A 12,093-nucleotide genomic window follows, 5' to 3' on the forward strand; every position below is an offset into this window, starting at 1 on the left:
CACCCCTCACATTCTTCCCTTTCCCCTTTGGTTTCTCGGCAACCGGCCCTGCCACATTTCGCCATGTTGTGTGTGGTTCTGGTCTAAGATTGGCCATTGTGTAACTAGCTGGTTGACCAGAGGCTTATCACAGAGCTGGTTTGGAACTCTGCTGTGTCTCCCATCCACCCCCCTGGCAAACTGAAGAACTGGGCTAAATCACTGAGTACTTAAATCTGGCCTCACATCAGAGCTGCTTGGGGGAGGTTTCTAAAATAGCGATTTCTCTTTCCCTTCAGCCAGGGCTCTTTGAGTCAGTAGGTATCAGCCTCTTAATGCCCTGAGTGTCATCGTTCACCGGGTAAGTAGAGCCCTGATCCCTGTTCAGGCCCTGCTTTGTTCTCTCTACTTGTTGATGCTGATCTGAACACTGTCCTTCAACGGAGGTCAGAGCCTTGGACAGGATCCTTTCTCCTCCTCACGGGAACAGCTCCTCACTGTTGGGAAAGAGGCCTGTTCTCAGCATGAGGAGGAGAATCACTTCTTTCTAATGTTCCATCTCTGCTGTTTATCTCACATTCGATTAAAAAAAAAAACAGAAATCATACCTGGGCGGTCCACCACACCTCTGCTGCGGGTTCTCCTTCTCTCTTTCCTTTGCCGCCTGGATAGCTTTCTCTCCCCTTTCACCAAAACCCTGACCTCTGCGGAAGAGGTGGGTACTGCTAAGTCAGTCACAGTTCGCAGACCCTCCCTCAGATGTGAGTTTTTAAATCAGTCCAAGGAGCAGCCTATTTTGCTCCTTATTATCATTTAAAAGAAGAAGCTTGTCCGGAGCCTGTCCTCAGGGCGCTGAGTGAGACGCCACTAGCATTTAGCCAGGGCATGGCTCTAGGCCACTAGGAGCGAGTCCAGGCTGGCAGTGCCGCAGGCCGCATGGATAGTGAAACTGCTCTTGCTTTATTTCATTTGTTTCTTGTTTGTGCTTTTATTTTTCCTGGAGTGAAATTAATTAGTCTTCTAAAAAAGAAAAAGAAAGAAAGCGTTATAACATTATTATGCTCTACAAATGTTCAGTAAGTATTTCTTTGGGATGAGACTATATGCCCTGCAGCATCAAGGTACAAAAAGAATAAAATAATTCTTACCCTAGAGGTATTCATAGACATACAGAGAGATCATCTTTTATCTGACTGGCCAATTGCAGCACCAGAGCTAAGCACAGGAAGTAGGACTGTGGTTTTCAAACCACAGGTCATGATCCATTAGAGGAATCATGAAAGTTTGGCTTATTTTATTTTAATGAATAAACTAGACTAGGATAGAGTAGAATGGGAAAGAAAACATCAGGGTGCATTACATTAGTAAGGTTAAGTTTTATTTGGTAAAACTATTATGTTAGAGGTGTGTGTGAGTGTGTGTGTGTGGCAATATAAGACATATTTCTTACTGTAAGTTGGAGGCCAAAAAGAGTTTGAGAGCCACTTCACTGAGAACAGAGGAAGGTCTTTTAGTCTCTGTAAGCTCCCTGAGGGCAGGAACCAAGTCTCTTCTCTACCTTAATAAGTACAGGGCTTACTACAGTACTTAGCTGAGTACATAATCTGTTCATTAAAAGAACAGAAGAAGGAGGAAGAAGATGATTTCCTAAGCCAAGATTTTTTTCCTTTTTTTGCCTTTCAATACTGTTTTAATTGAGATCTAATTTGCATACAATGATTGAACTTGTCTTAAATTGTAAGAATTGTGATGAATCTTACACCTTTATAACCTGTGTCTCTATCAAGATGTAGAATATTTCCATCACCTCAGAAAGTTCCTCTTTTCTCTTCCCAGTCAGTCCTCCACCCTGAGGCAACCACTGTTCTGATTTCTTTGACTATGAATTAGTTTTGCCTGTTTCAGAACTTCACAAAGGTGGGCTTTTTATATAGTATATACTTTTTAAAAAATCTGGCTTCAGTTGCCCAGCATGATGTTTTTGAGCTCCATTCATGTTATTATATGTATCAGTAGTTTCCTTCTTTTTCTTGCTCATCTGTTGCCATAAAAATGGCCAAAAAGATACTATGGCCAGGAACCAACAGTTAGAGCAGACGTGAGTGGGGAGCCCGGTTATCCCTTGGCTTTGAGATCGTGACAGTATCCAGAACTTGCTTTGAGATGTGGGATGAATCTTGTGCCAGTCCATTGCCATCTGTGTTATGGACACCATTCTGCCTCCTTCTTGGCAATGTCAAAGCTCATTGTGGGCTCAGGCATCGAGGATAAGTGAAAGAAGTGATTTGTGTGGATGCCAGTCCATTCAAGGACTAGCCCTTCACTTCTTTTCATTGTATAGTATAAGATTTAATCTCAGATTGTAGGAATCCACTTGAAGCATCTGATACACACCAGGAAAACCTTGACTTCGGGCCAAAAAAGACATTCTGAAGTGGCTTGAGATAGTCTAAGAACCACAGGCTCCTTGGAATGTACTTTTCTCCCCCAGAAGCAGATGGACGAATGAAGAACCAGGCATTGTCCTCATGGAGTGTGGTGAGTGCTGTGTGTGGGCAGAGAATCTGTGACACCATATGCACCCAAGTCGGACGGGAGGGAACCCAGCTTTCTCAACAGGACACTTTATTAAGGGCAATTATTTCTCGCTTCTATGAGAGCTTGAAGTGGGTATTACGTTTCTAGGCCTTCCTTAGATCTCTGGATGAGACTGTCAGCTGGTGAAGGGTTAATGAACCGTCAGTTCAAGTCATCACACATCTGGAAGGGCTATCATTAAATTCTTATAAAAATTTGATTTCCCCTGAGAGAGTTTTCATCAAACATTTATATAACCCAGAAATGGCCAGGGGAGCCCAGCATGGCCACAGAACTCATCAGAAGCCATGGAAAACATACTTTGTCCCCATTGTGAGCAAAATAATGTGCTGCCTCTGCTCACTGGGATTCTACAGGGGACGGGGATGAAATATTCAAATCTTGTTTACCTAGCCTTGCGAGAAATTGCTTCTTTTCTGATGCCTCAGTTTCTGGCTCTTGCCCTTTCAGATATGTGGGTAGCCAAGGCTCTGGAAAACCTATTCTGAATCTCCCTGGTTGGCTGAAGGCATGGATGAGGCAGAGGGCACACCATGAGTCAGACCCCCACGCACTGGCACGGAGAAGCTGCAGGGCAGTTATTATAATAAAGACTGGACTGGCCCCGAAAAAGCTCTGTGTCTTCTGTAGGCCATCCAGAGTGAGCAAAACAAAAGGCTTCAGTGGCCACAACTGCCCACTTGACTAAGATCAGTATTCAGCCTGAGTGGGTTGTTTCCTCAGAGGCTAGAATCTGTACTCCTGGCATCAATCAATCAACTGTACTTATTAAATGCCTGCTATGAGCAAGGCCTAATAGTAAGGGATGCAAAGAAAGAGTAAGACGCTGGCCAAGCCCTCTTTGGAGGCTCATGTGAAATGGCAAGTTACAGAATGAGGGAGTGTGTCCTGTGTCACCCAAGGGCTGTAGATGGATGTCATTCTGAGGGGAGGGTCAGTATGTGCCAGGGTTGTAGGGATGGCTGGCTTCCTGGAGGCTGAGAATTTGATTTGGATTTTGAAGACTGGGTCCAGTTCCAGCAGGTGAGAGGAGTGAGAACCATTTCAGGAAGAGAGAATGCCTGGAGCTGAAAGTCAGTGGATCTGGAGATACAGGTGATCAGTGTTTGTTTGGTCTGCATGGTGCCAGATAAAGGTAAACATGTATTAGCTTCACCACAACCTCCAAGGCGGATGTTACCCCTCTGGGGCTCAGAGAGGTTAAGTAGCTTGCTAACAGTCATGCAGCTGATTTGAGGCCTATGGTTTTCTAATACTCGACCCCAAACAATGAGTATGTCGTTGGATTAGAACAGAAGAGTCTGAAGAAGAAAATAGAGGCAGATGATGTTAGATGGTGAGATAGAAAACAAATTACACTTTTCTCTGACCATTAACTTTGCTTAATTTCACTGAGCCTCAGCTTTCTAGTCTGGAAAGTTAAAATAATACCCACCTTACTGGAGTCACTATGCAGATTAAAATGCAAAATATACAGAAAGCATTTAGCACACTGGCATATAGTAAGCACACTTAATAAATGGAGGCATTTTTAAATTTCCCTACTGAGGGAGGTGGATGTTACTTTAGGAAAAAAAATGAGAGCTATTATAGGTTCTTCGGCAGGGGAGTAGGTATAACAAAAGCCATATTTTAGAACAGTGAAGCAGACAGCACTGTAGGATGATAAGAGTATGAATTAGGATACAGGTAGTGAGAATGGAGAGGAGAGGGGAGTTACTAAAAATATGTAAAGGTTATGAAGCCTGCCTCCCCTAATTCTCTTCTGCACTGAAAAGGTGCCCCCACCTCCACCACGCACTTGCTCAGCCGTGTGGGCATTGTTACTCCTGTTCATCAGACTTACAGGCGTGAAATTCATCAGCAGGAGTCTACGCCGAACTAGTCAGGAAGGTTTACAGGTTCAAGGGAGGCTTGGCTAGACCAGCAGCATCTCCCAGAGGAAAAAGGGCCCCTGCGTGTGCAGCCTTCCAATCAGCCGCTTTTGTCTAGCTTCCCTCCCCACTGAATTTAATGTCTTTCCATCCTCTGCCTCTAGTTAAGCTGTAACTGCTGTTCTTCCGCACAGCCAGGCACCTGCCAGGGCCCACTGGCACTGAATCCAGAGCCCAGCCTGACAAGCACTCTGTCGTGGAGCTTCTTGTTAAATGCTGCAAGGAAGAGGCGCATTCTTCCCCAGCAGTGGCTGTTCCCAGTGTGATCATGAAGGAGGCGGTGGGGGGGAAACTGGGGGAAGAGTTAATTTGATGCCTGCTTATGGAACGAAATGGCAATCAGGCAGATGGTCTCACTCTATCCATGGATTCTTCTCTGATATTTCATCTCAAGTTCTGGATCTCAAAACTGTTTGAGCAACAGAGGGGATAATGGGTGACTGAGGAATTTGGATCTCTGGGTCCTTTGGGAGGAATGAGGAATAGAGTTACAGACTGCCATTGCTGAAGAGGGCCTCAGGGATTATGCTTAGTTCAAGTACTGATATTTTCAGTCTTACTCTTTAACAGAAGAATTCTTTCTTCAAATCAGACTTTACACAGAATCCTAATATATTGAATAGAAAAAAGGGCAGAGCTGGTTTGGTTGAAATGGGGATAGGAGGCTCTAAGTCCTACTAGCTGGGCTGCCCTCTCCTAAGGGCAGCCTGAGTCCAGAACCATAGAGCTCTGTGCTACAGCTTGAAAACCACTGCTAGCCAAATCTTTCCATTTCACAGTCGAGGAAATGGGTTCAGGGAGGGGGAGTAGTTTTTCCAAGGTTGCTTGACTTCCTGTCCAGTGCTTTTTTTAATACTATTGCATCTTTCATACATTTTTTTTTCCCACTTTATTTCAAAAAATCAGAATCCCTTAAATGATGTGAATTTTCCCAGTAACACTTATATTTAGAAATTTTTGGTCTCAGAAATGCTGTTGGGCCAGAGCTTTAGTGCAGAAATCCTAATCTACAACTATGGCCTGTCCTAGAATGTTGGGAGTTTGCTAGGGGCGGGGGTTGATAATGACAGGGTCAGCCCCTTTCCCCCATTTTTATTTCTCTCAGTAGAATTCTCTTGCAACACTTCTGATTTCTAAGTCCTGAATGCAGAAACAGCCTGACTTGGTCGGTATGTTGTAATGAAATCACGGTAACCCTGAAGGAGTGGCAGGCTGCATTTTTATTGTTGAATTTTATTACGATGGTATCCCCAGAAGAACCTGAAAATAGAAGAAAATTCTCCCCAACTCTTTCATGTTTACTGAACAGCATGATTAAATAATTTCGTTTTGTCCCAATGAGTCCTCTTCCTTTTGACTACCTCACAGTCCTCTAAGGAATCCTGCATATTGAACTAGGAGTCAAGAATGGAGAAATATCACCCAGATCATGGAGGGCCAGCCTTCTTCCGGTAGCACAGATCTCGTTGATCAGACCTGCCCTGGGCGCCGCCCTCCCCTCTGCCAAGCCTCACAGCTGTCCTTGGTTTGCTCACGTGCCTTCTCCACTCCACAGCAGTGCTGTGATTTAGGATACCATGCCAGCCTGAACCGCGCACTGCGCACCTTCCTCTCTGCTGAGCTGAACCTGGAACAGTCAAAGCACGAGGGTCTGGACGCCATCGAGAATGCCGTGGAAAACCTGGACGCCACCAGTGACAAGCAGCGCCTCATGGAGATGTACAACAACGTCTTCTGTCCGCCTATGAAGTTTGAGTTCCAGCCCCACATGGGGGACATGGTGAGCCCCTCTTCCCACTCCCGCACCCCCCGGGGGCTTGAGCTCACTTGGATCTAGAGTTTCTGCACTCAGGCCATGGTATTCTGGGGAGGGCAAGGCTTGGGGCTGGCTTCATGTGGTGGGTGGAACTCATTCCACCCATTCAGCAAACAGCTCCTGGGTGCCTGCTGTCCACTAGGCTTGACCATAGACACTGGGGGGTTAGAGCCCTCAGGGAGCTTATCATTGACTGAGTTGACAGAAATATGCATAGAGAGGGGCACCTAGAGGGACTGGCAGGATCAGGGAGGTGAGAAACAGCCAGTGTGCTCTAAAAGCTACTAACAGTTCCATATGATGAAAGGAAAAGGGAGGTGGAGTCCTCCAGCTGCTGAGCCTGAAAGAAGTGAGGGTTGAGACGGAGCCAGATACTCAAGGTTTCGGATGGGGCGGGCCAGATACTCAAGGTTTCGGATGGGGCGGGAGCTCAGCAAGCTGACGGCGTGATCTTCTGTCATTTGTCAGAGTTCTGAAGGTGCTTATTCTCGTGGGTTCAGAAGATTGTGATAAAGGGAGTAGTTTTACTTAGATACTGAACAAAAAAGAATGGATACTACAGAAAGGACAAGAGCTAAGATGTCATCCCTAAGAATGGCTGTCCAGGTAGCAGTGCATGAATGTAGGGGTCTTGATTCTGACTTTTTACCTCTGATGGCTAAAAGAAGAAGGGCCTAAATAACCTGAAGTGAGAGGAAAGAGAAGCTCTTTGGTTTCAGAACCTCTGCATGTTGAGGTTCCACTTCTGGTGGTTGTTCATATAGATCAAAGTGAATCTTGTTCCTGGCTTAGGAGCCACCATTTGACCTTTGGATTAAATCAGAAGGAGGATATATAAGCTTACATAATAGAAAAGCTCAATACAGATCTTCAGGCATGGGTGAACTGAGGACTAGGAATTATATCAGAAGACTCAGTTTTTCTCTCTCTGCTTCACATCCTGTGTTTCGGCTCTGTTCTCAAATAGGCTTTTATCCTGTGGGGGCAAGGAGCCTATATTTGCAGCCTTATTCCCCTGTAGATTGAAATCCAACAGAAAGAACATCTGTTTCCTTGGGAATTCCTGGTGGTTCAGTGGTTAGAACGCCATGGTTTCCCTGCTGCATGCCCAGGTGTGATCCCTGCTCAGCAGAACTAAGATCCCGCAGACCACAAGCTGTGTGGTGCTGCCAGAATAACAAACAGACAGAGTATCTTCTTCCCTCCCGGAAGCCCTCACGAGTCTCCCTTGGTCTCCATGGCTCTGATTGGGTGATGTGCTTATCCCTGAGCCAATCACTGTGGTTGGTATCTGCAGTCAGCTGAGGCCATACCCTGCATCCTCAAGTCTGGGAAAGTCCCGTCCAGAGCACAGAGCCTGAGCTGTGAGTGAAAATTTCCCCCTCAGAGGACAGTCAGGCCGAAGTTACCAGAAGAAGAAGGAAGGAATGCTGGGTGACAGAAAAACGGCCGTGTCCTCTCAACAAGGGAGCAGTGCTTCCGTTAGGATGAACACCCAGATGCTCTTCAGCAAATGCTGCTCCAGAATGAGAGCTGTGGCAGCGTCAGCCACGGATCTGCTCTCATCAGTAGGCCACCATGGAGAGTGGGACGTGTCTGTCCTAAGAACAGAAGTGTGGGGATGATTTCTTTCCTCCTCTCCTTCTTGGGAAAACCAAACCGTTTCCAGTTTGTCTCCATTGCTGTGGCTCAGGAAATGTCAGCGTGGAACAGATGGGGAAGGGAGATGGCAGCATGTGCAGCTAGAATACGGGGGTGGGGTGTCACCGAGCCCCAGGAAGCCCCATTCCTCACCTGCTCTGGCTTCTGGTCAGACTTGCCTTCCAAACCCCTTCTCCAGCTGCCACGGAGATTCCCTCCCAAGAAGCAGTGGAACTTGGGGACCAGCTGAATGGAGTGATATTAATACTATTTTCTGGTGTCGACTGCATTGCCTGCTAAGCCCAGCAGCTTGTCTCCATAAAGGGGGATTCCAGACGCTGGGTGCTCAGGCTCCCTCCTCGCCCTGTCAGAGCCTCATTCCCATACTCCGGAGCACAGCTGGAATGCATTACCTTGCACCCCGGTAGAGGACCACTGCCAAAGCATGCATCAGCGGCCCTGCTGCTTCTTAAAGAAACAAGCGTGGAGATGGTTTTCCCTCCATGATTCCCGCCTGCTAGATTGAAGTTACTTTAAAAATCAATAGTTCAGTTCTCTGCCTAGGCCCTCCCTTTGTGTGATGCTAGCTGATCGGTGGCTGAGCCAGGCAGGGGCCAGGGCGAATCCTAGATCATGCAAAGGTTTTGCGTTCCAGCCTCGCCTTCATGTGAGTGGAGAAGAAAAAGCGATGAGAGGCCAGTCTTTCTTGGTCCCTGCAGCCATCTATCCCCAGTCAGTGAGGGCTGTGTGTAGACTGTGGAGGCGAGGAGAGGGAGCTGCCTGGAAGTCCTTGAACCAGGGCCAAAGTTCGGGTGGCATTCGGACCGGAAGCCCTGAAATTGGCCAAGGCCCCACACTGATTGGCGTTCTGGGGCACTCGGCTCATGGACTGACGCCAAGCACTCTCCGATGTACTAGGAGGAGGCGCTTGGCTCTACCCTTGGTGCCCCGAGAGGCTCGTGGGCTCTGGATGCCTGACCGGTGACATCAGGCAGCCAGAGAGTCTCACTATTGGCACCATCCCATCCTGGCCACCGAGCTTTCTCCATTGTGTCTGCTTATCCAAGAGCCAGGATGAAGTCAGCTCTCTCCAGATCTGAGAGCTGGCCCGGGCCAGCCTCTCAGCTGGGGGAGGAGGTCAAGTCAGTTGAGAGCTTAAAAGCCAATGGAGGAAAAGGTCAGGTCCCAGCCCCCTCCATCTGAAGAGAGGTTTTGTCTTTTCAAGCAAGAGAATGGTCTATGGACTTGGGAATGTGCCCGCTCGTCGCTGGGGAAGGAGGAGGCTGGTTCTATCCAGATGTCTCTCCTCAGACGAGAAGCTGAAGGACACGTGGTGGCAAGGTGACAGAAGCTGCCTGCACGTGGTCCTGCCTCGCAGTCTGCCAGCCTTCTGTTCCTCATCTGTCATCCTGGGGACGGGGGGTGACCTCAGGCCCACACCATCACCATGGCCTCACCAGGAGACAGTGGCTCAGCCATCCCCTCACTCGGGGTGAAGCTTATTGACAGCAGTGCTTGGGGGAAAGACAGACTTTTCTCCCACAGAGATCTGGTGATGACCTGGAGTGAAATGATGGCTTCTTGAAAATGCCAAGTTCCACAGGATTCCATGCCCTCTGGGGCCCTCTAGCAGAGCCCGTGGACTTGCTCCTGGCCTCACACTTTCTCTCATTGAGTCAGAGCTCTCATGCGTGGCCCAGATTTATAAACACACGCTGGCTTCCAGCAGCAGCACGTTAGCCTCCTGACCCACTTCTCTCCGGCTCTCACTCTGGTGCCCGGCGGGGAACGAAGGTGGGGCCAGAGAGGTGGCCACTTGGACCTCTAGCAGGAAACCCTCCCTGTGCCAAAGCTTGTGCGCTTGGAGCCAGCGCTGCCTGAAGCCCTCTTCTCTGCCCCGACTCCGGCTTCCTGGGAGCCGCCAGCCCTTTATAGACCTGCCCCTGCCAAGCACCAGGCTGGAGGTGGGCTCCAAAGAGAGAGAGAGACCTTTCAAACAGGTTCCATTCCTCCTTCTTTTCTTGTGCTATTTGGTCCTAGCAGAGGTCTACACACTTTGGCTTTGGATTTTGTTTTCACGTAGAAATTGTGAGCTTTGCAGCTTGACTATGAGTCATTTTATTAACAGTAACGGGCCTCTGACAAAAGATCTGTGTCCTCTCCCTGACCTGGTGTTGCTTTCTTCTGGCAGGCATCCCAGCTCTGTGCCCAGCAGCCCGTCCAGAGTGAGCTGGTACAGAGATGCCAACAACTGCAGTCTCGCTTATCCACCCTGAAGATCGAGAATGAAGAGGTGAGTTTCCTGCTCAGGAGATTCACAGCCACCCTGAGTTTCCCTGTCGAACCTCTTGCCGTTCCCCATACGGGAGCAGGTGGAAGGAGCATGCAGGGAATGTCCGGGCTGCCGCAAACATTTCCTAGCCAAATGTAGGCTTGGATTTTCCCCTTCTGCTACATCCTGCCCTTGAACTCCAGGAAGTGGCTCTTGCATTGCCAAAGGTTGAGCTCTATTTTGAGCCTTCTGCAAAATGCTTTTTTCCCCGCCTTTACACATTTAATCAAAATGGCACTTGGCAGCTGTGTGAACAATATTGTGTCTCTGAAACCACCCCCTCCTGCCTGGCTTTTTCCAGCATTTTCAAACAAACAGAGGCCTTTGACTCTGACACTTCAAACATCTCCATCCTCTTAGAAAAGGGCGACTTTCTTCTGGGCCCAGCGTATTTGCTTTCAACAACTAGTTCAAAAGGGCAGTGCAATTGATTATCAGCTCCTTATTCTTTTGAGCTCTTGTAACTTCTTACCTGGAATCTCAGCTAAGTCTTACTTTCCTCTGTAAGATCAGGAAAGCCTGGGGATGGATGACTTGGTTTGCAAATGGGGAGACAAGTTCATTATTTGTGGAAAGTCAGGAAACAGAACCTGGGGCACTGTGGGACTAGGCCCATCACGCATTTTTAACCTGATCTTTATATGATGGGGTTAGTTTGGATTTGTTTCATTCTCTCTCCCTTAGCATGTCCAGTATAGCCAAGAGCTGATCTTAAATTTAAAAAATAAACATTAAATAGCCAGGCCAAGCAGGTAGTGTGAGGGAGATAGTGGGTTTTAGGTCCTTACTGAAGAGAAGAGGGTCCCTGTGATGTTTATAACTCACTTAGCACTGTTCAATGGGAAGCGGCGCTGCAAGCCCGCTAACACCCCCTCCCTCCTGCCTCAGCTCACTTCTCCAAGCTTCTCCATCACCTACCGTTTTGCAGCCCGCCCCTCATGCATTATGTTGGCCCTTATCGTGACAGGTAAAGAAGACAATGGAGGCCACTCTGCAGACCATCCAGGACATTGTGACTGTCGAGGATTTCGATGTGTCTGATTGCTTCCAGTACAGCAACTCTATGGAATCCGTCAAGTCCACGGTCTCAGAAACCTTCATGAGCAAACCCAGCATCGCCAAGAGGAGAGCCAACCAGCAGGAGACAGAGCAGTTCTACTTCACGGTGAGGGGCTCAGTGGCCGTCAAAGGCCAGTTTCAGGCTCTGCAGCACACACGAGCCATTCAGATCCCAGGGTCCTTGTCAGGCATCTTCAGGGCAGTTTTTGAATATCTTGACTGGGATCTGGGCATGTTCGGAGACCATCCATACACTTCAAGGCACAGATATTTACACGTTGTGTGTCTACCAAGAATATTTTCTTCTTAAAGATGTTTTTAACCAGCCAGTAGACTTTGTTCACAGCTTTCCTTCTCATCCTGAGGGGTCATACAAGGGGGCTGCATCTCCTGGTTCTTGAGAACCACACTGAGATATTTTGGCCACCATCACATCAGATCAGATCAGTCGCTCAGTCGTGTCCGACTCTTTGCGACCCCATGAATCGCAGCACGCCAGGCCTCCCTGTCCATCACCAACTCCCGGAGTTCACTCAGACTCACGTCCATCGAGTCAGTGATGCCATCCAGCCATCTCATCCTCTGTCGTCCCCTTCTCCTCCTGCCCCCAATCCCTCCCAGCATCAGAGTCTTTTCCAATGAGTCAACTCTCCACATGAGGTGGCCAAAGTACTGGAATTTCAGCTTTAGCATCATTCCTTCCAAAGAAATCCCAGGGCTGATCTCCTTCAGAA

The 12,093-nt window shown here is 48.1% G+C and overlaps 1 protein-coding gene across 4 annotated transcripts in view; it reads left to right on the plus strand.

The window, feature by feature from the left end:
- Positions 1-12,093, plus strand: part of SRGAP2 (SLIT-ROBO Rho GTPase activating protein 2) — a 256,056-nt gene that overhangs the window by 185,228 nt on the left and 58,735 nt on the right. For 3 of the 4 annotated variants that reach the window (XM_010854196.1, XM_010854193.1, XM_010854195.1), the window contains 3 exons: positions 6,067-6,291; positions 10,160-10,261; positions 11,268-11,465. In XM_010854196.1, coding sequence (XP_010852498.1) covers positions 6,067-6,291; positions 10,160-10,261; positions 11,268-11,465 — 525 coding nt within the window. The remainder of the gene's footprint in view (positions 1-6,066; positions 6,292-10,159; positions 10,262-11,267; positions 11,466-12,093) is intronic. The other variant, XM_010854194.1, reaches the window with a different exon arrangement.

This window comes from Bison bison, unplaced genomic scaffold (assembly GCF_000754665.1).
Source record: "Bison bison bison isolate TAMUID 2011002044 unplaced genomic scaffold, Bison_UMD1.0 scf7180017864338, whole genome shotgun sequence".
Lineage (NCBI taxonomy): Eukaryota > Metazoa > Chordata > Mammalia > Artiodactyla > Bovidae > Bison > Bison bison.